Below are 27,527 nucleotides of genomic sequence, written 5' to 3' on the forward strand. Positions count from 1 at the left end.
TATACTAAAAGAATAGAAGAAAGGATTTCACCAGAAGGCTGGCTAAGAATAGAAAAGGAATGGAATGATAACAAAGGCTTGTGTCTGGGACTCTCTGTCTGAGCCAGCTGACTGTGATTGGCCATTAATTAGAAACAACCACATGAGCCCAATCCCAGATGCACCTGTTGCATTCCACAGCAGCAGATAACCATTGGTTACATTTTGTTCCTGAGGCCTCTCAGCTTCTCAGGAGGAAAAATCCTAAGGAAAGGATTTTCCATAAAAGATGTCTGTGACATTGGTCCTTTCCAAGAGAACAATACAGGAAAATACACTCAATCTTTCTCTCAGCTGTGATGTTGAATGTTTTGATTGTCAGGGCATCCAGGGCACTGCATGAAACATTCAATAGGAAAATAAAACAGGAAATTAGTTACCTAAATTATGAAGTTTTGTAAGAATAACCTGTGTCCTGTGGCAGTGCTTCCCCAGCACTCCTTATATTTCCTGCTATTTTTCCATCTTTTCTTTGTTGCTTGGGAATACAGAATTGAGACAGTGGAATTTGCTGGCAGTTCTCACATTCCATAAAGAATTTCAAGGATTTTAAATCCCTTTCCTGAGCCTGGGAGATGCAGTGCAGATGGGGAACAGCAAACTAAGGGAGTGCACTCTGCTGCTGCAGGGGGTTATTGTTCACAAGAGCCATTCTCACTGTCTCAAACCTGTATAAATTTTATTAATGGAGGTATTAGAAATTGTATTGCCTTCCTTATCCTCTTTGGTTGATGGAAACAACTCTTACACCACCAGTTTAATTTTTCTGAAGTACAGCACTAAAATGTTTTCCATGTTTGTACAAATGAAAATAACCTTCTTTTACAAATCAAACTGAAGCTGTCTGGTTGTTTTGTGAAGCTGATCCCTCTGTGTTGATCATGCCCATAATGAATGATTCTCTGCATTGGGGTTAAAAATAATCCAGCCCCAAAGGCTGTGCCCTCCAACCCCTCTTTCTTCTTAATTTATGCTGAGCCATGAACATGAGAGAGCCCCAGGCAGGTGTGGGTGACCTTGGGGACAGGACTCCCTGCCCTGCCCAAGGGCACTTGAGCTTCCCTGCATTGCTGTGGGCACAACTGCTGCTGGCAGCTCCTGGAAGGGCAGCTTTGGAGCCTGCATCACTTTCTAAGGCAGCTGTTCAGTGAGTTTTGTCAGGGATTTTGGTTTCCATCCTTAGGTGGTGGGAAGGACCAAATCTTTGTGAAGCTGAATGGAAATCAGGCATTGATGTCACCTGAAATGAGAATGTCAGTTTGGGGATTTTTTGGGGTGTTGATCAAATCAAAGTTTTCAAAACAGAAGTTAAGAGAAAGAGAAGTTAAGAGAAAATAGTTCAGAAGGCTGCAGGAGAAACAGGCAAGGGGTTGTGGTGGTTTTGCAGTGGGTAAAATAAAACCAAACTGGTTGTTAAAGAGCTGATGAGGCATTTGTGGTGTTTCTGGATCCTGACTCCAACAGAGCCACCAGACATCATTCACCAGCACAGCTCTGTGTGTCCCTGTCCCCTGTGAGCCCTGTGTGTCCCTGTCCCCTGTGAGCCCTGTGTGTCCTTGGGCCACTCTCAGCCCTGTGTGTCCCTGTCCCCTGTGAGCCCTGTGTGTCCCTCTCAGCCCTGTGTGTCCCTGTCAGCCCTGTGTGTCCCTGTCCCCTGTGAGCCCTGTGTGTCCCTGTCCCCTGTGAGCCCTGTGTGTCCCTGTCAGCCCTGTGTGTCCCTGTGTGTCCCTGTCAGCCCTGTGTCCCTGTGAGCCCTGTGTGTCCCTGTCCCCTCTCAGCCCTGTGTGTCCCTGTCCCCTGTGAGCCCTGTGTGTCCCTCTCAGCCATGTGTGTCTCTGTCAGCCCTGTGTGTCCCTGTCCCCTGTGAGCCCTGTGTGCCCCTCTCAGCCCTGTGTGTCCCTGTCCCCTCTCAGCCCTGTGTGTCCCTGTCCCCTGTCACCCCGTGTGTCCTTGGGCCCCTCTCAGCCCTGTGTGTCCCTGTCAGCCCTGTGTGTCCCTGTCCCCTCTCAGCCCTCTGTGTCCCTGTCTCCTCTCAGCCCTCTGTGTCCCTGTCACCCCTGTGTGTCCCTGTCCCCTCTCAGCCCTGTGTGTCCCTGTCCCCTCTCAGCCCTGTGTGTCCCTCTCAGCCCTGTGTGTCCCTGTCCACTCTCAGCCCTGTGTGTCCCTGTCACCCCTGTGTGTCCCTGTCCCCTCTCAGCCCTGTGTGTCCCTCTCAGCCCTGTGTGTCCCTGTCCCCTCTCAGCCCTGTGTGTCCCTCTCAGCCCTGTGTCCCTGTCCCCTCTCTGTGCTTGGACTCTCTGTGGGGTTTGTCCCTTATGTCAGAGAGGGTTGTCATGGCTTTTTCTCCCACAGCATCACCCTCTTTCACCTCTAAACCATTGGCCATCTCTCAGAGCAGTTTTTACCTGTTCACATTGTCCAGATGAGGGGCTGATAACCCTGTGGATAATCCCAAAGCAGTTGGTGTTGAATATTGGGGAAGAGGAGGTGGTTGGAGACCTCCCAGCACCTACCAGGCTCTGGAGGGGACCCAGGGAAGTCAGAGAGGGACCCTGCACCAGGAACTGCAGGGACAGGACCCAGGGAATGGGGTCAGACTGCCAGAGGGAATTTAGGCAGATACAGGGAGGGGATTGCTCCCAGGGAGGGAGGGGAGGCACTGAGGAGCTGTGGCTGCCCCTGGATCCCTGGTTGGACCAAAACCCCTTTCCCAGCTGAACCTGACTGCAAAGCCCTTTCTCCTGTTGAGCCCATGTGGTGGTGTTCACAGGGGTCTGAGGATGAGGGAAGAGATGAGGATCTGACTCCATGTTTCAGAAGGCTGATTTATTATTTTATGATAGATATATTATATTAATACTATACTGAAAGAATAGAAGAAAGGATTTCATCAGAAGGCTGGCTAAGAATAGAAAAAGAAGGAATGATAACAAAGGCTTGTGACTGAGACAGTCCAGACAGCTGGGCTGTGATTGGCCATTAATTAGAAACAACCACATGAGCCCAATCCCAGATGCACCTGCTGCATTCCACAGCAGCAGATAACCATTGGTTACATTTTGTTCCTGAGGCCTCTCAGCTTCTCAGGAGGAAAAATCCTAAGGAAAGGATTTTCCATAAAAGATGTCTGTGACAAGCCCAGATTTTCCATGGGTTGGAGAGGGATGGGTCAGGCTTAGGGTGGGTGGTGCTGAGGGCAGAGCAGCCTGTCCTGTTCCTGCACAGAATTCCCCCTGTCCCTTCCCCTGGGGAGCAGAGCTCCAGCCCAGCACTGGGATGAGCCCTGAGCCTCCTTAGGCCTGGATGCATTTCAGTCTGTGAAATTCTTTCTTTTCTGGAAAAGTGAAATTCTTTCTTTTCTGGAGAAGCTGCTGTTCAGAGAGGTCAGAGACTTCCCCTTTGGCTGGACCCCCTGGCTGCTCCACAGGCTGGGAACCATCTGGAGCCAGCAGCCATCCCTGAAGTGTCCTGCTGGATCCAGGAGGAGGGGCAGGGGCCAGGGCCAAGTGCTGCCCACGCTGGAAAACAGGGAAATCATAAAACCAAACAGGGAAATCCTAAAACCAAACAAGGATTTAAGATCAACTCTGCAAGAATAATTGGGATTATTAAATTCATGCAGTTCTCACTACAGAGCAACACAAACGTTTTCCCATTAAGGAATCACTCACTCTTGCAGGTTTTTCCAGAGCAGTGGGATGAAAATTTGCTGCTCTGGAGTCCAAACCTGGTGGATTTGGGGGCAGCCAGGCAGTGATGGGTCAGGCCTCTCCTCCTGCGTCCTGGGATCCATCCTGGGAGAGGTTGGGTTGTTTTTCCAGTCCAAATGAAATGCCAAGGATAGGTTGGAACAAGTGGTGAGCAGGAAAAATCTCATTATACCATGCAGGGCACAGGGCCTGGGGTGGGAAGAGGAAGCACACAAGGCTGTTAGCCAGGGCACCAGCCTCTTTCTCCTCAGTTTAGTTTCAGCTTCCCTTAAAATTCCTGCTGTTTATCCACTTTGCCCACACGGGAGCCAGAAGCTTTCCTGCTCGTTTCTGTCAAATTAAATTAATGGGGAGGAAAAACAACCACACAGATGCTCCAAATCCCAGGCTGGAACTGCAGAATTTTGGCTCTTGCATCTGACTCTCAGTGTGGTTCAAAAGCAACTCTGGAGGCACTTGGGGCACTCAGAAAAGGCAAAAGAACAGCAATTTTTGGGTTTAAAGGGAGAGCTGGATTTTTCAGCCAGCTCTGGAAGGTGAGCTGTGGAATCTGGGATCTGGGGTGTGTGAGGTGTGATGGGCTGGTTTCCTGTGGCAGTGCACAGGGGCTTCCCAATGCCTCCATTGGCCTGATGAGCTTTTCAGCTAAAATAATTGTATAAAAACAGATCTGGGAATCTCCTGGGAGTGGGAGGGAGGTGCCTCCCCCACCTGCAGCTCCCAGCAGAGCACCTGGGAGGGGCAGGGCTGGAAAGCCAGCAGGTGGCCCAGAGCCCTGTGTGTGTGCTTTGGAGATTGGGCCCTTTTGGGGCAGTTTGATGTTTCTAACATCATTCAAAGTCATCTCCTTCTTTGCAGCCAGCACAGGACCTGGAGAGCAGCCCCAGTCACAAATGAATGGGGTGAGCTGGGGCAGCCACCCAAGGCAGAAGCTGTGGATGCAGATTCAGTTCTGGGCAGGGAATAAGGAAGGCAGAGGATGCAGCAGGGCAGGGCAGGGCACCAGGCAACTGCTCTGACCTTCTGCTCATTGCCAAGGACCACGAGCTGAGGGGACATGAATCTGTGGCTTTAACCATGTCCAAGAACCCAGATTGTCCTTCTGTAAACGCCTTTGATTTGGCTTTTTATGGGCAGCTCAAACCTTCTCCTGCCACCTCTCCAATGGCCCCCCCTTCCCTTTCTTTTTCCCTTCCCTTTCTTTCTCCCTTTCCTTTCCTTCTCCCTTTCCTGTCCTTTTTCCTTTCCCTTCCCTTCCTTTCCCTTCCCTTTCCCTTTCCCTTTCCTTCCTTTATCAGTGGTGCCCTGGCCATGGATTTCCTTTGTCTCCTAAAAGCTGTTGGAGGGTGGGAGGAGTTCCCAAACCTCCAGGCAGAAGGCAGCAGTTTTGTTAATCAGTGTTAATTAGAATGAGCTGCTTTGGCCTCAGTGGAAGCAGCTCTGGAGCAGGAGAGGAGTGGAATGTATAAAATCAGGGGTGTGAAGCTGTGGGAGTTCAGTGCCAAGGATGTGTTCAGGGTTTTGCTGAGTTGAAGAGAAGATCAGGAGTAAGCACTGATCCTATGGAAAATATGGATCTTGGGATTCTTTCACATCTTCAAATTACAAACATTTCATTAGATGCTGCTTGCAGGATTAGGACCAGGTTTGGCCAAGCTGTTTCTAAATGCTGAAGGACAGAGAGCTCCAGGATCCCAGCACTGGATGAGTTTTGAGGTTTTTCCACCCCAAACCAGCCTGGAACTCTGTGATGGTTCAGGGTTATTGATGAGAGTGAAGTTTTGGGTTGGTTTTTCCCCAGTCTGGGAGATTTTGCCCCAGGATAGGTTATTTCAGTGCCTTTGCTGCCCTTTAGTGCTGCCCTTTAGCTGCAGGCAGGGAGCAACAATTTCTGGGAATGTGAGTCTGGGCAGTGTTTTGTAGAACAGAACTCTTGGATTTTTTAAAACTGCCAGGCAAGAATCTCTAAAGCACATCACAAGCCCTTAATTTGGAGTTTATTGGTTCTCTTAATTCCCAGTGAATTCCTCAGTGAGAGCCTGCCAGCCCCAATTTGGTGTCACCTGTGAAAATGTCAGTGTCACCTCCCAGAGCAGGGGGACTGGGATGAGGAGGTTTTGCAGCTCAGCTGCAGCACTGAAGTGCTCAGATGTGTTTCAGGTGGGGATTGGGAACCTTTCCATGGCAGCCCTTGTCCCATGGAGGTTATGTGCACACTCATCCCACAGCTCAGGGGAGCTTTGGGGCTGTCTTCAATCCTTCCCTTAACATTTCCACCTCCTGCCCCTGCATCTGGCACCCAGATGTTGCAGCTTCTCCTCACTCCCTGCTCTGCCTCAGGCTGTCAATTCAGCACCTTTTCTGTGATTGAAACTCCTGATTAAAGCTGAAGTGGAGTGAAAGTGCTCCTGGCTCTTTGGCACTGGTGCTCTGTAGGAAAAGGGCACAGAGGGCAGAGTTGTTCCTCCCTGGGGTAAAACCAGCAGCAGCTCCTGGCACAGGACTGGGGTTTTTCTCTTTCCTTCCCACTGCTGATTTTCCACAAGCAGGAAGGCTCTGCAAAGACACAGCATAAATGCACTGTGGGTTTGTCCAAGAATCAGAGGGCAGCTGGATTGGAATTCTTGGAGCCTGTCCTGAGGGAATGAACTCAGGGCAGCTCCTGCTGTGGCTCCCCAGCCTTGGGACGTGCAGATCATCCCCTGGCAAAGGTTCCCTGCTAAGCCAACTTCTTTTTAGGGCTTCAGACACTGACATCTCCTCCCTCCTGTGTTTCCCAGCCTGCAGATTCCATCAGTCTGGATTTGTTAAAGGCTGCAGCCTGCTGGAGCTGTGCCAGGGCAAACTGCAGATCCTTTCCTCCTGGAATCTGACACTGCTCAACTTCCAGGCAAAACACAAGGAAAGCTCAGCCTCAGGCCACAGAACTCCTGGAGTGTGGGACAGGTCCCTCCTGAGCCAAAGGGGAGTTGTGGAGCCCTTGGCATTCCCTGGGCCAGGTGCCACCTTGCCCAAGGCTTGGCAGCAGCTCCCTGTGCTCCCAGCTGCATTTTCATCCTGCAGGACACAAACTCAGCCTGCAGAGCTGGGGGCAGGCAGGTCCCTCCTGGGCCAAATGGAAGCAGTGGAGTGGCATGGTTCTACATGAGGGATGTTTAGGGAGGTGATGGAAAGCTCCCAGCCACTGTGACCTCCCTCTGTGAAAAACACATGTTAAAGACAAAAGCAGAAAATGAGAGAGACTTCACAATTACAGATTTCCCTGAGCAGCTACTATTCATGACAAAATTGAGAACCATGAAAAAGCTTTTTTTCCCTTGTAAAAAAAGTCTCCATAAGATTAACAAGAAAGATTTGTCTCCTTAAGTAAACTGAAAAAAACTATTCTAGAAATAGTAAATGAACTAAAATTTTAAGTTTTGTTTCTTTACATTGTCATTAAGGAAAAAAAGTTGTAAAGGAAAAAATAAGTGCTCTGAAAGTTTTATTCTAATTCTTCTTGCTCTTTGTTTTAGTTACTGTTAATAAATTTTCTTTATACCCTTTTAAAGTTTTAAACCTACTTTACCTTTCTCCTAATCCTCACAACAAGAAGTAAATACAGTAGTAGTTAACCAACCCTAAACCTACCACACTCATTAGTACATTAACCAAAAGATCTCAAAATTAGCAAAATTTCAAATCAACAAACCAAAACCACTCCATGGAGCCCTTGGCATTCCCTGGGCCAGGTGCCACCTTGTCCAAGGCTTGGCAGCAGCTCCCTGTGCTCCCAGCTGCATTTTCATCCTGCAGGACACAAACTCAGCCTGCAGAGCTGGGGGCAGGCAGGTCCCTCCTGGGCCTGGGGAAGCAGAATTCCCTCATCCCCTCCCTGTCAGAATTCCCTCATCCCCTCCCTGTCAGAATTCCCTCATCCCATCTCTCTCAGAATTCCCTTATCCCCTCCCTCTCAGAATTCCCTCTCAGAATTCCCTCATCCCCTCCCTCTCAGAATTCCCTCATCCCTTCCCTCTCAGAATTCCCTCTCAGAATTCCCTCATCCCCTCCCTCTCAGAATTCCCTCTCAGAATTCCCTCATCCCCTCCCTGTCAGAATTCCCTCATCCCCTCCCTCTCAGAATTCCCTCTCAGAATTCCCTCATCCCCTCCCTCCCAGCCCTGGAGTTTGCTGCCAGGGGGTTGTGGCTGGCAGGGAAGCCCTGCAGGCTCAGGGATGCCCATTCCTGCTGCCTGCTCTGGGTGCAGCAGGGAATGAGGTTCTGCTCCTTGGGATGGCACTGCAGGGGGAGAGGGCCCTGATTCCTGCATTCCCTCTGCCCCCTGAGTGCTGCCATCAAACAGGCTCCACTCTGTGCAGGGCAGGATGAAATCCTGGCTCTCAGCTCCAGTTCTTGCTGGGCTGATGCCTCCTGGACACAGGGCTGAGCCCTTCATCCCAACTTGTCACCCCATTGCCAGGTGACAGCACAGGAGCTGCTGGGATGGCCCTGGGGCTCAGCCTGGGAGCCAAACACATTTCTGGAAGTTTTTCCTTCTACATTTCTAGAAGTTTTTCCTTCTACATTTCTAGAAGTTTTTCCTTCTACATTTCATACAGGAAGGTGAACTCCTGCCACCCTGGAGCTTGCTGAGGGTTTTGCTAATGACTTTGAGTGGGTCTTGAATCCCCTGGAAGAGGAGGCTCCAGAGGGCTGGAACCCCTCTGCTCTAGAGCCAGGCTGGGAGAGCTGGGGGTGCTCAGGACAGAGATGAGAAGAGTTTGGAGACACCTCAGAGCCCTTCCAGGGCCTGAAGGGGCTCCAGGAGAGCTGCAGAGGGACTGGGAACAAGGGATGGAGGGACAGGACACAGGGAATGGCTCCCACTGCCAGAGGGCAGGGATGGATGGGATATTGGGAATGAGGAATTGTTCCCTGGGAGGGTGGGCAGGCCCTGGCACAGGGTGCCCAGAGCAGCTGGGGCTGCCCCTGCATCCCTGGCAGTGCCCAAGGCCAGGCTGGACATTGGGAGCAGCCTGGGACAGTGGGAGGTGTCCCTGCCATGGCAGGGGTTTGAAGGGGGTGATCTCTAAAATCCCTTTAAATCCAAGCCATTCTGGGATTCTGTGATTTAAGAAAAATCAATGCATTTTGCATTTGGTGACTTAAAACCCCCACAATCAACAAGCCAAAGCAAACTAAAAAAGCAACACCAGCACCTTCCCCACTCAAAAAAAGAATGTAGAAGCCACAAGCAGCAGTCCCAGAGGGGGCTCATGGTGAGAGTGCCCCATCCCAGCAGAAATCAGTCAAGACTGTGCTGCTGGTCAGCATTTGAAGTCAGGTGTCACAGTCATATTTTCTCAAAAATCTCTTTGCCCAGGATTTTCTCCTGGGAAGCTGAGAAGCCTCAGAGAAAAATGAAAACAATAATTATCTGATTTGCTTCTCCTGTGTTTTGCTGCTTTGGAATGTGGCTGGACATTGTTTATCCAATATGTGAATCGTTTTGACTTAATGACCAATCACAGTCAGGCTGTGTTGGACTCTGGAAGGAGTCACAAGTTTTTTATTAATATCTTTTAGCCTTCTGTCTGCATCATTTCTGTATTCTTTAGTATAGTTGTAGTATAGCATAATATAATATAATATAATATAATATAATATAATATAATATAATATAATAATAATAAATTAAGCTTCTAAGAACATGGAGTCAGATTCATCATCCCTCCCTTCAACAGGGGTCTCAGAAAATACCAGAGTCAGGAGCTGATCTGCAGCACTTCCCTGCTTGCCCTGTGCTCAGCATTGCTCCACTCTGCCTTTTCAAGGGTTCTTGAATCCCTTTGTACTTCCCAGCTTGTGCAGCTGTGGAAGGAAACACAGAAACACAGATTGCCAGGGTCCCTTGGTGTGATCATTGTCCCTGGGATGGGGTTGCAGCTTTGGGAGCTGTGGCTCAGTGTCACAGACATCTTTTATGGAAAATCCTTTCCTTAGGATTTTTCCTCCTGAGAAGCTGAGAGGCCTCAGGAACAAAATGTAACCAATGGTTATCTGCTGCTGTGGAATGCAACAGGTGCATCTGGGATTGGGCTCATGTGCTTGTTTCTAATTAATGGCCAATCACAGCCCAGCTGGCTCGGCCTCTCTGTCCGAGCCACAAGCCTTTGTTATCATTCCTTCCTTTTCTATTCTTAGCCAGCCTTCAGATGAAATCCTTTCTTCTATTCTTTTAGTATAGTTTTAATGTAATATATATGATAAAATAATAAATCAGCCTTGTGAACCATGGAGTCAGATCCTCATCTCTTCCCCCATCCTGGGACCTCAGTGAACACGGTCACAGCTCAGGGTGCCTGACCCTCAGACCAGCAGTTGGGATAAATCTCTGCCAGCATCAGCCTCTGTGCTTTGTGGTTGGGTGGATCTGCACTAATCCAGGAGGAGGAGAACCCAAACCATGCTCTCCATCCCTGAGTTCCCTTACCTGGCAATCATCTTTACCAAGCTTGCATTTACATTGCACTGCAGTTTCCCCCATTTTCATTTTTCTTTTCCATCAGTTTTGCTCAATGTTTTACACAAAACAAACCCCAGGAGTGAGCAGTGAGAGTGACATTTGCTGTTAAAGGCCCAGGATGGATCTGCTGCTTTCCCAGGAATTGTGCTGCTGTGCCAGGGATGCATGAACAGGGAGACAAAGCTGGGAGCTCCCTCCTCACCAATAGCTGCTGTCAAGGAGGTGTCACAATAAATGCATTACTCAGCTCCTCAAGGTGCTTACAGGGCTGTCTTTCTGCTCCCTCATTTCTGAGGGAGTGCAGCTGCTCCAGCTGTCAATAACCATCCCTCACACCCGTGATGGGGATGGAAATCACTCACCCAAACTCTGTCTGCAGGAATATCCCTGCAATTCCCAAGGACTTGAGGCTCCTGAATCTTTGCAGGGATTTGGCAGAGAGCACCAGGGGCTGTGCAAACCCCACTGCTGATGGCATCACCCAGCACAGGCTTCCAGCAGTGCCTGGAATGGGGAGCTGAGGAGGGATTGGAGGGAACTGGGACCAGGGGCTGAATTGTGGTTGTACTGGAGGTTTGAATGTGACTGTGCAGATCACCCTGAAATCACCCCAGAACCACCCCAAACTCACAACAAAGTCACCCCAAAATCACTCAAAAATCACCCCAAAATCAATGCAAAGTCACCCCAAAATCACCCCAAAATCAACGCAAAGTCATCCCCAAACCAACCCAGTCACCCCAAAATCACACAAAAAATCACCCTAAAACCACACCAAAATCAACCCAGTCACTCCAAAACCACCCCAAAATCAACCCAAAATCACCCCAAAATCAATGCAGTCACCCCAAAATCACACAAAAAATCACCCTAAAATCACCCCAAAATTAACCCAAAGTCACCCCAAAATCACCCCAGAGTCACCCCGTGGTGGCAGAGGGGCTCTGGGGCTGCTCCCCCAGCTCAGCCTGGCCTTGCCCTGCCCTCAGCCTCCCCTGCTCTGCTTTCCTGCTCTTTCCTAGGAGCTGACAGGGCCCTGGGCTCTGCTCTGCCTGCCTGTGGAATTCCTTCCCAGCCCAGCTTGGTGGCAGCTCCCTTTGTGTGTTCTTCCCCATCTTTGTTCCAGGCAATCATTTGCTCAGGGAGATTTCTCTCCTGATTCCTGCAGCTTGGTTTGAGTGTTCAGACATTAAAAATGGTGTTTCAGCTGCAAACAGAGCAGGTTTGTTCTGCAGAGATGCTCACCTGAGCCCATCTTCACCTTCAAAAGTCAGTTTATTGTAGTTTCTTCCATCTGATGTCACTTGGAGCAAGTGTAGAAGGATTTTGGTGGCAGACAGGTCAGAAATCACTGCCCAAGTCCCACTTTGGGCACCAAGCTCAGGCTCAGGGCGTTAATCCTGATCCTTCAGCCCCAGCTCAGTGCTTTAACCAGGGCGTGGTTGTTATTGTGCCTGAAACAAAGAGAACTTTGTTTACCTGTGAAATTTGCTCATTGTGATTTTTATGCTCAGTGGAAAGGAAGAACACGACTCCAAATCAGCTGCTTGGCTGCCCTTGAGAAAAAATAAATTCATGTTAAAAACAGCAAAGTAAATACCACGTCCCTGTTAAGTGCCTGATAGTTATACATATTACATCCCAGAGTAATTATCATTTAATTAGCCACTCTGGCAGCACTGGAAGGAGATGGAGTTACAGTGAAGAGTTCCTGATGAGGAATTCCTGCATTCCTGGAAGGGCCCTTCAGGGAGTGTGAGCAGCAGCAGGAGCCAAACCCCAGGGCAGCAGAGACCCCAAACCTGCAGGGCTCCCTTTGCTGTGGCCACAAGGAATGAGGTGTTCCTCCCTGCAAGGCAGTGGAATGGATTTAGGATTAGATTTGGGATCAGATGAGCATGTGCACTCTTGGGTTTTTTCTTGCCCTTCTTGGGGTTTTTTCTGGCCTTGATTGCCTTTTTTTCTGAGTTTTTTCTTGGTTTTTTTCTTGCCCTTCTTGGGTTTTTTTCTGGGTTTTTTCTTTCCCAAGAAAGACCCAAACTCTGTTCACCATCTGAGGGGTTTCTAAGGAGAAATGCTTGGCCCCTTTTTTTCTTTGCCTTTTCCTGCACTTTGTTTTGTTGTCAGTCAAGCTGTAAGTGCCAGGTGTTGAAGAAATCCATGTTATTCCTCTTTAATATTTTTATATTCAATACCAATATCTATTTCCTTTTTACTCCACCTGATCTTTAGGGTTTGGGATGGAGGGGTTGAAATGAGATGGTCTGCAAGGTTCCAGCCCAAACCCTCCTCTGAAATAAAAGGCCAGGAAATCTTTTCCCTTCACAGGGTGAAATCTCTGCATCCACATGCTGTCACTGGGGGCTTTGAAGAGGTGCAAACTCAAATCCTTAAATCTGGGATTTATAATCAGACTTGATTGTCCTCCTGAGGGGCTGAGCACTGCTTTGAAGGTGCTGTGAGTGTTAAACCCCAGGATCTGCTGAGGCCCCTCCTGCTCTGCTGCAGCTGCCAATGAGCTGGATTCCAGTGGTTGCCAATTAGCACAAATGAGCTTTTAAACTCCTTCTGGGGGAGCTTTGAAGCCCTGGCTGACTTTGCCCTGGGGAGTTGTGCATCCCTGCCTGGAATAAACAGGTCTGATTTGCACAGGCAAACCCTGCCAGGTTAATGGAGATCCTGTGGGACTGAGGCCCCCAAGGAGCTCCTGAGGCTGGCTTGATGCTCCCTCTTTGGGGTTAATTTGGGGTGTGCTCTCCTTCCCTGCCCCATTCCTGAGCAGGGAGCCATGGGTGAGGACTCTGGGATTCCCTCACCTCCTGGCTCAGGTTGAAATTTCAACCTGCTTGCCCTTGTCACACCTTTATCTCCTGTTGGTGGCTGTGCTGTAAGCATGGGACAGCAGCAAACACCCTGGGCTGCTCACAGGGTGTGCTGGAGCCTGTCTGTGCAGGGAAGGTGGAACAGAGATTTCCAGAGCTGCTCTGAGGGTCACACCTTCATGGGACCAGCACAGAGGGAAAATAAACCCAGGTTCAACCGATCCTGAGCCTTCCTGATTTCTCATCTCTGCTGATCTGGGCTCCCTTTGTGCCCTGCCTTGATTTGCAGTGGCTTTCCAGGCAGGCAAAGTGTTTTTCTTGCATCTTTTATGCATTTTTCAGTGGCTTCCACTATGAGCCAGTGCACAAATTAAAATCTTGCCCTGCTTTATCTCAGCCCCAAGCCTGAGACTCTGTGTGGCCTCACATGGGGGAATGTCCTAATAAATCACAGAGAGTGATCACAATTATTCCCCAGTTCTGCCTTTCTGGATAAATGGGGCCTGTTAAAGGTCAAACATCTGCATGCATCCCAGCATGCAGATGTTTGCAGATCTGCTGTAGGGGCTGTGGGAAGGAGTCTCAGCCCCTGAGCTCTGGGGAGGCACCTGGACAGGTCCCTGTGTGCCAGAGGGGCCCCCAGGGGTGAGTGCATCCCTGAGTGCCCCCAGCAGAAGCAAATGGGCTCAGGTGAGGAGCCCTCTTCCAAGGGAGAGCATTGCAGCAATTTCCTCTATTCCTCCACAGCACCCAGTCCCAATTGAGGGTGATTATCAAATTCACTTTGGCCAAGGTGCCTTCTCTGGGGTTTGTGCTCTGGGACTCAGAGTGCAGCCCCCAAATGCTGCCCACAGGAGCACCAGGGCCATTGGAGATGTCACCTGTGACATTTCCAGTGATGGAGAACAGCCCCAAACCCCTTCTGCACATTCTCATGGCCCTGGGCAAGGCTCATCCCAGCTCAGGGCTCTTGGCCTGGAAGGGTTTTCCAGGTTGGTGCCTTTAGTGAGGTCCCAGCAGGGTGGGTGTGGGAGCTGGATGGGGGCTCCAGCTGTGGGAATGGGATCAGCCCAGTCCTGGGGCTGGGGTTTTACACCAGGGGACAGAACACAGAGAGCTGGGGACAATTGCTCCCTGCACATGAATGAGCATTTGGCAGCCTAGAGCAGCACATCCATCTGGGGACTCCTGCACAAAGCGCCTGGGCCATGAAGGAGGTGTCCAAGCATCCAGGGATCTTCAGTGCTGGGACATCCTTGGGCTTGGAGAGCACACCAGGAAGGAAAAGGCTTTTAGGCAGTGGCTGAGGAGCAGTTTCATCCTGGAGGGGAATTTTGTCATTGAGTTTGGATGAGGAAATCAAAATCAGCAGTGGCTCCCAGGCTGTGTCTGGGCACAGGGTGGGCACCAGCTTTTGATGCTGCTCTAGCAGCAAGGCTGGGAAACAGCAAAGCCTTGCTCAGGAGGTTGTTAACCACAGTGCTTTTCTCACCAGAGACTCAGGGGTCTGGCACCTGTGGCAATATCAGCAGTCAGTTCAGCAGCTCCAACGGGGAAAGCACTAAACTGATTTGTAAATGGTTTTTCTCAAGAGTATCCAGGTGTTAAACTCACCTGACAGAAGAGGAAACAGAGCTACAAAGGAGTTAAATGCTTTGCCTGAAGTTCCAGAGCAGGCAGAGGACAGAGACAAAGTCAAATATGTGTTCAGCAAGGTTGCAGGCATGGGTGGATGTAAGAGGTATTTTTAAAAATCCAGTTTGCACAGCCTCCTTGCCATTAAAGTTTAAGTGGTATTAATCTCCAGTAAATTCAGCAAAGCCATTCAATCCAGCATCTCTTTTATGTGGTATCTCTTATTTTTAATTTGTTTCACAGGTTCTGTGGTACTTAGCAACAGCAGGGAAATAAACCCATTGGAAACAGACAATTAACCAAGGGCACTGGGGCAGGGAAACAGAATTGTTCAAGGAACAGCTCTTGGAGATGCTGCCCTGGGGATGAGATTAAGGAAGGGATGCTGCTGGGGACTGAAATGCCATCCATTCCTTCATGGACATTTGGTTACATCCCTGGGAAAGACATCCAGCTTTCTCCATGCCCCTGGCACTGAGGGGAGCTGGGAGCGTGGCTCTTCCAGCTCTGCACCAAGGTGTCCCACAGGAATGTGGGATTCCCCTTTGGAGCTGTGCTCTGTGGGTGACACCAGATTTGGGGCTTTTGCCATCAGGCTCCTGCCTGGGCACTGCCTGCCCTGGCCTCGGGCACTCAGCCCTTCCTGCAGAAATCCAGGATGAGCTCCCTAACAAAGCACAGCCTGCTCCATGGAATGCATCCTGCATCCTGCCTGGGGTGTCTGGGGTCAGGAGGAGCTGGGATGGAGATAGGAAGTGTTCTGAGATGGAGGCAACCTGCATTTGGGGTCGTGGCTGATGTGAAAAACGACTGCTCACTTTTAAAATTGTAAAGGTTTATTAAACCTTAACAAAAATGCAACAAAGGACTGAATAAGGAGAAATTACAGCCCTGGGAGCCCCTGTGATTATCAGCCACATGGTCACCTTCAAAATGGATGCTCTGCCTTTTATACCCTTAGCCCCTCCTAGAGTCCTGTCAGTGACTCCTTCCCTGCCATCCAGGGGTGCACATCACTTTCTTACACCTTGATTTGGGGGCAGCTGTTGCCATAGTAACAACCCAACCCTCCCAAATGCCCCTGTGTGCCCAAGGCCATCCCATGATAGCAATGCAAGGGGAGGACACATTGCAGTAACACAACTGTACATCTACAGAACTTCTCTTAACACACACACAATGCTCAGCCCTTCACTGTCAGAGCCAGCATCTCATTTCCCATCTGTAACCCTGAGGAGCCCGTGGGGAGGAGGCTGAGAGGGCCAGGGCCAGGCAGGAGGCTCTGCCTCATGCTCCCCCTCTCCTGGCTGTGGCCCAGCCCTGCCTGAGGATGGGGAGTGGGATGAAGCTGAGGAAGACAATGGCAGGTGGGGCAGCCTGGGGCTCTGCTCTGCTCTGCCTGACCCCATTTCCCTGGGCAGGGATTGCTCTTGTCCTGCTGCAGTCCCATTTTGGGAATGGGCTGACTCCAGCTCTGTCACATTCACATTCTCTGAAAAAATCCCTTCACCCTGAAATTTTCTCCTGGGAAGCTGAGAAACCTCAGAGGAAAGGAAAACAATTTTATCTCATTTGTTTCTCCTGTGTTGTGCTCCTGTGGAATGTGTTTGGAGATTGTTTACCCACAGGTGATTGTTCCATTGCATTCTGCTGGGAGTTGTTTTCACTCTTTGGCCAATCAGGGCCAAGCTGTGTCGGGCCTCTAGAAATAGTCCAAGTTTTTATTATTATTTTTTTAGCATTCAGTAAGTATCTCTTCTGTATTCTTTAGTATAGTATAGTATAGTATTCTTTAATATAATATAGTATCTTAAAATAATAAATTAGCCTTCTGAGAACATGGAAGGCTTCATTCCTGCCTTCATTGGGGCATTCCCTGCAGATCCAGCACAGCTCCAGGCCCTGCCTGCCCCCCAGGCACCCCAGGGACAGGCCAGGCTGCACAGGCCCCTTCCCAAGGGAGGGCTGGTCCAGCAGCCCAGTGTCTGGAACCAGACCTGCTGCTTTCCAGTGATTTTTTATTTCCTCCAGTTCCCTCCTCCCCATCTCTCTGAGGGAGCAGAGGTTTCCTCCGTGGCTTTGTGGAGGCTGCCCTGAGAACAGGATGTCACCTGGGGTGGCCTGGGGACACTCAGCAGGGATGCTGCCCCTCAGCCCCCCCAGAGCCATCCTGTGAGCTCAGACTGGGCCCAGGCTGGTGCTGCACTGGGCTGGACTGGTCAGAGGTGGAGGCTCTGTCCTGGCATTGCCAGGCCACAGCTGCCAGTGGGGCAGAGGGGTTGGGTGGCTTCTGTCCCACTGGGATCTGCCTCTGGCTGTCCCTGTTTGATGTTCACAGGGGTGAATCCTCAATGCCCTATCCTTGTATTAAATTTCCACACAAACATTCACTTGTCCAAACCTGTGTTACTCATCCCAGACTTTAATATTTTTTAATTTATTCTCTGAGCACAGAGGGGACAGCACTGAGTTGTTTCTTTTGCAGGCAGGTCCTTACTCTTGCCTCTGGCCAAGAGAAAATCCAGTGTTTTATCACAGAGTGTCACATGAAAATAAAGGTGGTGTTCTTCCCTTCCCTGCTGTCATCAGGGAAATCATTGATAGGCCACTAATTAAAGCCCCAGGCCTTAATTTGATCATTTACCTGACATTTGCTGCATATTGGGAGTTGGTTGAATTTCAGCCCTGGAGCTCAGAGGCTCCCAGAGTGTCCTGCTGAGCTGCTGGATCCCAGCAGTGAGCCCCAGCTGGGTGGTGGAGGTGCAGAGAGGCAGCAGGGCTGGGAAATCCCAGAGTGGAAACTGGGATTGTTGCCATGAGCCCCATGGAGCACAGCTCTGGTGTCCCCAGCATGGGGAGCAGCTGTGTCAAGGCCCAGGACATTGCTGTGGCTGCCCTGGGTGATTCCAGACCCTGGCAGGGGCTCAGAGACCTTGGCACAGAGTCACAAACACCTGTGCCTTTGATTTTAGCCCATGGAAACAATTACCAACTTTGTGTGAGGAGTTACAAGCCACAAGAGTTTGAGTAGAGTGATAGTGAATTTGTCACAGGGTGAAAAAGTAGAATTTTGGGGATTTAGAATGGGGGTCCAAGAGGCAAGATGGAGGAATCTGGGCATGTCCTGTCCTTCTTCTTCTTGTCCTCCATCTTCTGCTGATGGTGACACTTCTGGATTGGTTTAGAGCAGAGCCAGACTGTCTAACATAGGTGATGGGTATTGGGAAATTATTGTAAATAAAGGACCCACAGTTCTCAGTATAAAAAGCCAACAGCACCCCAAGGGCAGGGACTGTGCCACAACCCGACCTGCTGGACAGATCTCAGCAGGGCAGAGAAAGAATGGAACAGATAAGAGAAAATAAACAGCCTTGAAAAGCAGAGCTGAGGAATCTCAACTTCTTCTTCAGTCACAGTGCTGGGAAAAAAGAGATTTTCTAACACCTGGAGGTGATTTCAACCACAGAAACCAGAGAGACCTGGAACTGTGGGGGCAAGGCCAGAGCAGCCATGACACTGAAAAAGGGACTGGAGCTCCTCCCCATGGATACAGGCTGGGAAATTTGGGATTGTTGAGCCTGGGGAACAGGAGGGTGTTGGAGAGCTTGAGCACCTGCCAGGGTGTGGAGGGGACCCAGAGAGGGACCCTGCACCAGGAACTGGGGGAACAGGAGAAGGGGACAGGAGAAGTGGTCAAACTGCCAGAGGGCAGGGATGGATGGGATACTGGGAATTAGGAATTGTTCCCTGTGAGGGTGGGCAGGCCCTGGCAGGGGTTATTCCATGGATTCCCCATCCCTGGCAGTGCCCAAGGCCAGGCTGGACGGGGCTTGGAGCAACCTGGGAGGGTGGGAGGTGTCCCTGCTGGGTGGAACTGGATGAGTTTTAACCCATCCCATGATTCCATCCATGATTGTAACATGTGTTGAAACAGGAATGGCAAGGCTGGGAGAGGGACAAAGCAATCCCTTCTGCCCCAAATGCTGCTTGTGGTGAGGAAGGTGAGCAACTCCATGATCCAAGTTTATTAGAACCAGCAGCAGCTTAGCAGGAATTGGACACTCTGGAAGTTCTTCCAGTCTGTTCTCAGCCTCTTGCAGTCAATGGTGAATGCACTAATTATTTTTTTAATATCTTTTTTCTACATATTTTATAACCTGCTCTTTAGTGTAAAATTGGAAGCCAAATCCAATTGTGGGGGAAAATTAATTTCCTTGAATTGAAGGGGCAATCTCCTTGAGACTTTTTAATCATTAGATGATAACTGTGAGCTAAAGAAAGGCAGACCATTAAAGTAACTTAATAGAGCAGGATAAACGTTTTCCCCTGTATCTCCTTCATCTTTATTTAGAGATCCATGAGGAGGATATTTCATAAAAGCTGCTCTTCTTGACCTTTCTTCACTTGTTCTGTAGAAGAACCAACCAAAAGAATGGCAAGGAAGTAACACTGTGGAGTTCTGGATACAAACCCAATAATTCTGCTCAGCATCTCTGCTCTTCCTTCCTGCCAAATTCTGCTTTTCCTTTCTCATTAAAGGGAGAACAGCTATCGGACATATAAAAATGCATTCGGCTGAGCTGGGTGATTTTTAAAAACAAGCTGTGTAAATGCTTTTAATTAAGGGGCAGAGGAACAAGAGGCTTTATCAGCTCTTTGTCTGCAGGCCATTATTTCATTGGGGATGAGCAATCCATTATTGTCAGCGGCCACCTTTTTGAGGGATTTACTCCCAAATCAAATGGTGTTTTTATTTAAATTGTTGAGTGCTGCTTGATTCTTCATTTATTTAATGTGGAGGCATTGTTAGAGAGGAGAATGGAGCACTTAATTTGGATTGCTGGAGGGAGCAGGACTGGTGCCTCAGGAGCTGCCTGGGATCCTGGGCTGGAATGGAATGTGCAGCACAACGGGGAGGGAGAAAACTGGAAGGTGAAGTTGCTAAATCCCAGTTCAGCTGTTTCCAAGAGAATTTTGGGAAGGATTGATGGCTCTGGGCTTTATTTATAAAGTGAAGTCATGTTGTGAAGTCTCAGGAAAAAATTCCTCCCTGTGAGGAGGAGGTGCCCAGAGCAGCTGGGGCTGCCCCTGCATCCCTGGCAGTGCCCAAGGCCAGGCTGGACAGGGCTGGAGCAGCCTGGGACAGTGGGAGGTGTCCCTGCCATGGCAGGGGTGGCACTGGATGGGCTTTAGGGTCCTTTCCAACCCAAACCATTCCATGATTTATAAATAACAATGAAAGAAGCTCTCAGGGTACAGCCCCTGTTCGAGGGTCCTGAGCTGTTTCCAGCCCAGAAAACCTCATTTACCTGGTTGAGAGTTCCCACTGATCCTCATTATTGGGTCCAAAATGCAGTTTCCTGTGTCTGAAACTTTCTCCTGGATTCTTTTTCTGGCTTTTACCTCTCCTCTGAGTGTCTCTAACAGTTTTTGACAGGAGAAGTCAGAGGTTTCCACACCTATTCCCAGTGGAGGAGATGAACTGGGTTGTTCATACCCTGGATAAAACCAGAGCAATTTTCCCTTCTCTTAAATTCCAGGAGGTAATCTAGGATAATGGAACTATTAGATTTGGCATCTGTAAGGTGGTTATCATTTCAGAAGGAATTGTTTCTGTTAATGGCAGTTAACTTGCTACAAATAAAGCAAGAGAATTGAAATCTTAAGTACCAGAGTGGCAGCAAACCATGAAACATTATCCTGCTCCATGGAAGGAAGGCTGAGCCAGCTGTCAGGGAAGAAATCTATTGGAAAAACCCTCTGATGGATTCCAATTGGAACTAATTTAATGTGGCAGCAGCATCTAGCTCTTCTACTTTCTATTAGAAATATTAAAATGTCTATAAATAATAATATTAAAGTGGGCAGAAGCTTTCATCCAAGGAACTCGTGGGTTTAATCAGGATGAGTTTGGTGGCTGTTGGTGGAGCTGAGCTGTGAAATCCTTGGAATTCCTGAGCTGTCCTGGGGTCCCCAGGAGCTCCCCTGGCAGGTTTGGGCACTGTGTGAGGTGTGGATGGAGAGCTGGGGCCTGTCTGTGAGCCAGCTCTGGGGAACTCAGGGCTGTTCTCCACCTCTGCAGGCCAAACCTGCTCAGCCCAGCCTTGGACTGCTCCATGGCATGGGCAGGGCTGCAGTGGGCTTTGGGGCAGGATTTGGGGGCTGCTGTTAGCACACAGGATCCTGTCACCCCATTCCTGCCTTGGGAGCAGCTTCCCCCTGCAGAGCAGCCATTCCTGGGGCTCTGGGATTTCCATGGGCTCACAAAGGTGAGGATGGGCATCCCATCCCCCTGTTCAGAGCTCAGGGTGGGCAGGGGAGCCCTGGAGCTCCCCAAAAATCAGCCTCTGGCAGGACCTTGTGTTGGGATGTTGGGGGTCCTCATGGCCAAGCCCTCACTGTAAAATCCACTGGCACCTCCCTGCTGGACTGAGTGGGTCCCTGGGTTTTTCCTTTACAGCACAGATTCAAAGAGCAGCAGTCAAATGGGAAAATGCTTTTTCTATTTCTGTTCCAGCTCAGGGAATATCCCAGGGGCAAACAGTGCACACACCATGGCAGCAGCAGCAGCAGCAGCTGAGAGTGTCCCCAAGCAGAACCACGTGGGGCTGTGCAGGGCTGGGCTCTGGGCAAAGTGCAGCTTTATAGAGAGGGTCACAGGGGCTAAGCACTCCAAAAATCCCCTGAAATGTGATCTCAGAGTGTTGTGAATCAGAACTGCATCCTCATCTCAGGGCAGCTGGAGCAGCTGGAGAGCTGGTCCAGGGGTTTGTGAGTAATGAGGGTCATTAGTAAACACAACCATCTATAATGTCCTTAAAATTGCACAGTTATGACAAATTGACTCCTAGCTCTGTGATTTTCCTCCCTCCTTGTGTTATTCCATTGATGCTCCCAGTTTTCTGGGTTATTTCCCTGTCCCTGGCTGCTGCAGTGTGAGCTGAGAGCTCAGAGCTGGAGGGCAGGAGATGCAGGATGGATGTGACAGCTTGATCCCTAACCCAGAGCCCTGCTGATAATGGGGGAACTGGGAACTGACCCCACAGATGCTTCTCCAAACAGGATTTAAAAGATTTGCTTCTACAGATTTGCAGTGAGCTTGTTGCTGGTGGCCATGGCTCCTTTGTGATTCCAGCTGGAAATGCTCTGGAATCACTTAAATGTCCTGGAATACCTTAAAAATAACCATCCTATAGTCTACTCCATTCCAGACATGCTGGAAGTAAGAGAAGGGTGTCTTGGTTTGGACAAAGAGGTGTTTGGTAAGGAAGGGAAGGCAGGAGCCTTCTTAGAAATGGAGAATGTAAACCCCCTCCCTCTGAATTATTATAATTTTGAAATTAAGGGGCACTCAGGCAAAGTTATGGGAAGAGGAATAACAGTTCTTTACTAGGAAAATTAAAAATACAAATGCAATAGAACAGAAAAAGAAAACCCACCACTGGCAGAGTCAGAGCAGGCCCTGTCCCCTGTGTGTCAGGGGGTGGCACAGCCCCATCCCATGGGGGCTCAGCCCTCCTGCAGTGCCAGCTGTGGCTCTGCTGGAGCAGGGATCCTGCACAAGGGGGGAGTTTTCCTCTGCAGCTCCAGGGCTGCTGCAGATGGGCCTGGGCTCCCTCTGGCCATGCAGGGCAGCAGAAGCTGCTCCTCTGGCAATGCACTGGGCAAAGGCTGCTGGGCTGTGCCAGGCTCACACTGGATCCAGGTAGGAATGCTTGGCTCCTGCCCTGGGCAATGCAGCATCTCCCCATGGGATGCTGGAATTGGATCAGCCCTGCAGGGACACTCAGTGGCCATGGACAGCAGAGATCTCCTGCAGGGAGGATTGGCTGGGGCAGAGATCAAGAAAACTGCCCCAAGAACAGCAGAGAACTGCCCCAGCTCTGACACATGGGGACAGAACACACAGCTATTTCTAACCTAAGACACAGAGAAAGGCCATTATTATATTTCCATTATGATATTTCCATTATTGTATTGCCTTCATTTATGGCAGAGTTGTGCCCTTGCCCAGAGACACCCTGAGGTATTTCCAGCAAAGCACAGCCTCAGAGCTCTTCCATAAAAACTCCAGGAAAACCTTCCTCCAGTCTGTACAGCCTGAAAAGAGCTTGGATTTTGGGCTATTTATTGCAGTGGTAAAACAATATCTTCAAAGGCACATAGCCATGAAATCTTTGGGATGAGTGGTTCTTGGGAAGGGTGAAAGTTTGACAAGAAAGTCTCACAGATATGGATGCATGGCAGAAAGATTTTTGAATGTAGAATCTGATGAAGGAATAGAGATGGAAGCAAGTTTTGATATAGAAGGAAAGAATTGCTGAGCCAGTCTCACTGGATAACCAAGGAGCAAAGGGTGTGTGAGTTAGAAGGGTTTTTATGGCTTAGAGCAGAGGATAAACCCACCCCAAACAAGAAGATGTTTTTACCAAGCAGGAAGAGAGCACAGGCAAACAAGGCAGCAAATGTTGCCAGTAGAAAAAAGGTCTCAGAATTTTCCACTGCAAGAAAACTGAAAAACAACTTCTGGCTTAAACTGTAATGTACTGACTGTTAGTGATTGGAGAATGGTAACATGAATATGGTAATTACAGCAGTTATGATAGGCTGTAGATAAAAGTGAACTATCCTGTCTGTCCTCTCAGCAGCCCTGGGAGCATGAATAGGACTCAACCAAACACAAATCCAAAAAATCCTAGCTTTTTCTCCCATCTCCCACCTAGGCTGAATAGCAATCATTATCATCTACAACCCTAAACTTACCCTCAACTTCTACCTATATGCTATAGGTAGAAGTTATATATAAAAATAACTATAAAAAATAACTGCAATCGTTTTCCTCACCCTAAACACAATCAAGATTGGTTCTACTGTATGAAAATGCTCAGCAAAGAAAAGTCTACAATGCAATGTAACCTAAACTAAGGGGTCTCCAGGCCTGCCTGCAGCTGGAGCTGACAGCTGTGGGCACAGCTCTGTCACCCACAACCCTGGGCTGCTGTAACCTCTTGGATACAATAAACTGCATTTTGTATAGTAGAAATTGCATTTTGGATACAATAAACTGCATTTTGTATACAACAAACTGCATTTTGTGTACAATAAACTGCATTTTGTATACAATAACCTCTATTTAGAAGAGCAGCCTGGAGTCCTACATCCCTTATTCAGGCTCTTACAAGCAGTGGTGGGAGGCAGCTGAGCCCAGCAGCAGTGAGCCCATGGGCCAGCTGGGATGGGGCAGTGTCCCTCAATGTCCCTCAATGTCCCCCAGTGTCCCTCAATGTCCCTCAATGTCCCCCAGTGTCCCTCAGTGTCCCTCAATGTCCCTCAATGTCCCTCAGTGTCCCTCAATGTCCCTCAATGTCCCCCAGTGTCCCTCAATGTCCCTCAATGTCCCTCAGTGTCCCCCAGTGTCCCTCAGTGTCCCTCAATGTCCCTCAGTGTCCCTCAGTGACCCTCGGTGTCCCCCAGTGTCCCTCAGTGTCCCTCAATGTCCCTCAATGTCCCTCAGTGTCCCTCAGTGTCCCTCAGTGTCCCTCGGTGTCCCCCAGTGTCCCTCAGTGTCCCCCAGTGTACCTCAATGTCCCTCAGTGTCCCTCAGTGTCCCTCGGTGTCCCCCAGTGTCCCCCAGTGTCCCCCAGTGTCCCTCAATGTCCCCCAGTGTCCCCCAGTGTCCCCCAGTGTCCCTCAATGTCCCTCAATGTCCCCGAGTGTCCCCCAGTGTCCCTCAGTGTCCCTCAGTGTCTCTCAATGTCCCTCAATGTCCCTCAGTGTTCCTCAATGTCCCCCAGTGTCCCTCAGTGTCCCTCAATGTCCCTCAATGTCCCCCAGTGTCCCTCAGTGTCCCTCAATGTCCCTCAATGTCCCTCAGTGTCCCTCAATGTCCCTCAATGTCCCCCAGTGTCCCTCAATGTCCCTCAATGTCCCTCAGTGTCCCCCAGTGTCCCTCAGTGTCCCTCAATGTCCCTCAGTGTCCCTCAGTGACCCTCGGTGTCCCCCAGTGTCCCCCAGTGTCCCCCAGTGTCCCTCAGTGTCCCTCAATGTCCCTCAATGTCCCTCAGTGTCCCTCAGTGTCCCTCAGTGTCCCTCGGTGTCCCCCAGTGTCCCTCAGTGTCCCCCAGTGTACCTCAATGTCCCTCAGTGTCCCTCAGTGTCCCTCGGTGTCCCCCAGTGTCCCCCAGTGTCCCCCAGTGTCCCTCAATGTCCCCCAGTGTCCCCCAGTGTCCCCCAGTGTCCCTCAATGTCCCTCAATGTCCCCGAGTGTCCCCCAGTGTCCCCCAGTGTCCCTCAGTGTCTCTCAATGTCCCTCAATGTCCCTCAGTGTTCCTCAATGTCCCCCAGTGTCCCTCAGTGTCCCTCAGTGTCTCTCAATGTCCCCCAGTGTCCCCCATTGTCCCCCAGTGTCTCTCAATGTCCCCCAGTGTCTCTCAGTGTCCCCCAGTGTCCCCCAGTGTCCCTCAGTGTCCCTCAATGTCCCCCAGTGTCCCCCAGTGTCCCCCAGTGTCCCCCAGTGTCCCTCAATGTCCCCCAGTGTCTCTCAGTGTCCCCCAGTGTCCCCCTGTGTCTCTCAATGTCCCTCAGTGTCTCTCAATGTCCCTCAGTGTCCCCCTGTGCTCTCTCCCTGCAGGACCCCGGCCATGATCGGCTGTTCCTTCGTGGTGAACAGGAAATTCTTCGGGGAGATTGGGCTGCTGGACCCCGGCATGGACGTGTACGGAGGGGAGAACATCGAGCTGGGCATCAAGGTTGGTGCCACTGGGCAGCAAAATGTCACCTCAGGGTGCTCCCAGGAGCCCAGAGGTGTCACTGAGCTGAGCAGTTACTGGGATCCCTCAGGGGAGCTGGGAGGGGTTGGCATTCACGGCGTTTTAATTTCACTTTGCGGGAGAAAAATGACTCAGTTTGGGGGATGAATTTAATTTTTTTCCTTGGATTCCAATCTGTGTGACCTGATGCAAAAGGCTGCTGGAATGAAATGGCATTTCCAGCTTGAAGCTGGCTGTGTTGTCACAGTGTTGCTGGAAGTTACAGGGATGTTCAATAGCAGGAGAAACACAGTTGGGTGAGCAGTGTTTGGGGGTGCTGGGGCTCCTGTGAGTGTCTCAGGAAAACACAAAGCCTGCAAATATTTTCCAGGCATTTAACATCTGCAAATAAAACGTGCTCACAAGCACAAAAGCTGTTTTGAACAGTAAAACTCTACAAGGCAGGGTTTCAGAGCTGCCTCAGTGCCTCCCCCTGACAACATCCCTTGATTGCTGTGTACGGTATTAGATCTGGCTTAGTGATTCAAGTGTTTACCCACACTGAAGTGATTCATAAGTGATGAATTCCGTGTTCAGAGTAACCTGGGATGGCAGAGTCTGTGGAGATTCTTCCAGGCATGGTTTGGAGTACATTTGTGCATTAACAAGCTGATAGGGGGAGGCTGGAGACTTCTAACTGGAAAATTGCATTGATTGTGCTGTTGTAAAAATGAAAAATCATTGTTCAGCTCAGAGATCCACCAGAGGATATTTGCTTTGCTGGCAAGGCACAGGAAACTTAGGAAATCTGTTGTTGTTGGCTATGGGGAGCAATAATCTCCCTTAAACAAGGGAGTGGAAATTAAAAGTTTTCAATGTGCCACAGAGCTCCTCTCCTTGTGAAGTAATTACTGCTCATCCTGCAGTGGGGCTGCAGGGATCCCTCTCCAAACCCAGCTCCTCTCGTGCCTCTCCTGGTTTGTTTGGATTTGGGATTTTTGGTCTCATTGTGGAGCTGCTCTTCTCACAGTAATTTCAGCTAATTTGCCTGGTTTGGGGGCATTTAATTGAAGATTGGCTTCTTAACTGGAAAACTTGGCCGGATGTCTCAGAGAAAGTGGTGAGCATTTGTCCTCTTCTTTTTCATGTGCTGAATTTTTTAGAAAGGCCAATAAACATTCTTCTGGGGAAAAAAATAAAAAGCCCTTCTCTTTCCCAAGTGACTTTCCCAAGCTTGCGTTTCCAAGCCATGCATTTTCACACTCATGCTGTGTGTTCTGGTCAAGGTTTTTAAATTACTGGTGGTTTTGAGAGCCAAAATACTTGGAAATCTGCCTTGTAAGGCTGCACAGAAAGTAGAATTTTAAAGATTCTTGAGCTCCAAAAATCTGTTTGTGGGTGTTTTGCTGTTTTGCCTGATAAGTGGCTGTCTGGAGTCCCAAAGGTAACTTGGGGGTTCCTTGGTTGTTTCAGTGATTCCTGGATGAAAATAAATGCAGAAAGTGTTTCTTTTTGATGATGGTGCAAATTCCATCATTGTTCTGAGAATCTTGGGGCACTTTTAAATGTTTTATGGATGTGATTGTCCCTCTCTGCTCTGCACCAGTGCAGCCTCACCTCCAATCCTGGCAGCAGTTTTGGCATCAAAATATCTGAAAAATCTAGTCAGAACTGCCCAAACAACAAAAGTAATAAATTCATTGAGGTTAAAAGAAGGGCATGGAAAATTCACAGTGTTTCAGGCAAAAGCACAGGGAACCTGTTATGGGAAATTAAATTGAGGAATCTGAATAACAAATGGAAATAAAGAATTGACAGGGTTGGGCTGGACTAACCTGGAAGGGCCAAAGCCATGTACAAGAGTCCTGATTTATTAATAAATTAAATAAATGAATTAAATAAATGCTTCAGGGTGGGGGAATCCCATCCCTGAGAGGTTTAACAGTGGGCATGTGGCACTGGGGGACACGGTGCTGGTGGCACTGGTGGCCTTGGCAGATCTGGGGGCACGGCTGAACTCAAAGATCTCAGAGAAACTTTCCACCCCAAAGAATTTCATGGTTCTCT

At 49.5% G+C, this 27,527-nt stretch overlaps 1 protein-coding gene across 2 annotated transcripts in view; it reads left to right on the top strand.

Moving 5' to 3' along the window:
• The window catches only part of GALNT17 (polypeptide N-acetylgalactosaminyltransferase 17), a 256,132-nt gene that overhangs the window by 134,898 nt on the left and 93,707 nt on the right, over nt 1-27,527 (top strand). For both annotated transcript variants that reach the window (XM_054647141.2, XM_077188550.1), the window contains exon 6: nt 25,343-25,460. In XM_054647141.2, the coding sequence (XP_054503116.1) occupies nt 25,343-25,460 (118 nt within the window). The remainder of the gene's footprint in view (nt 1-25,342; nt 25,461-27,527) is intronic.

This window comes from Agelaius phoeniceus, chromosome 20 (genome assembly GCF_051311805.1).
Source record: "Agelaius phoeniceus isolate bAgePho1 chromosome 20, bAgePho1.hap1, whole genome shotgun sequence".
Lineage (NCBI taxonomy): Eukaryota > Metazoa > Chordata > Aves > Passeriformes > Icteridae > Agelaius > Agelaius phoeniceus.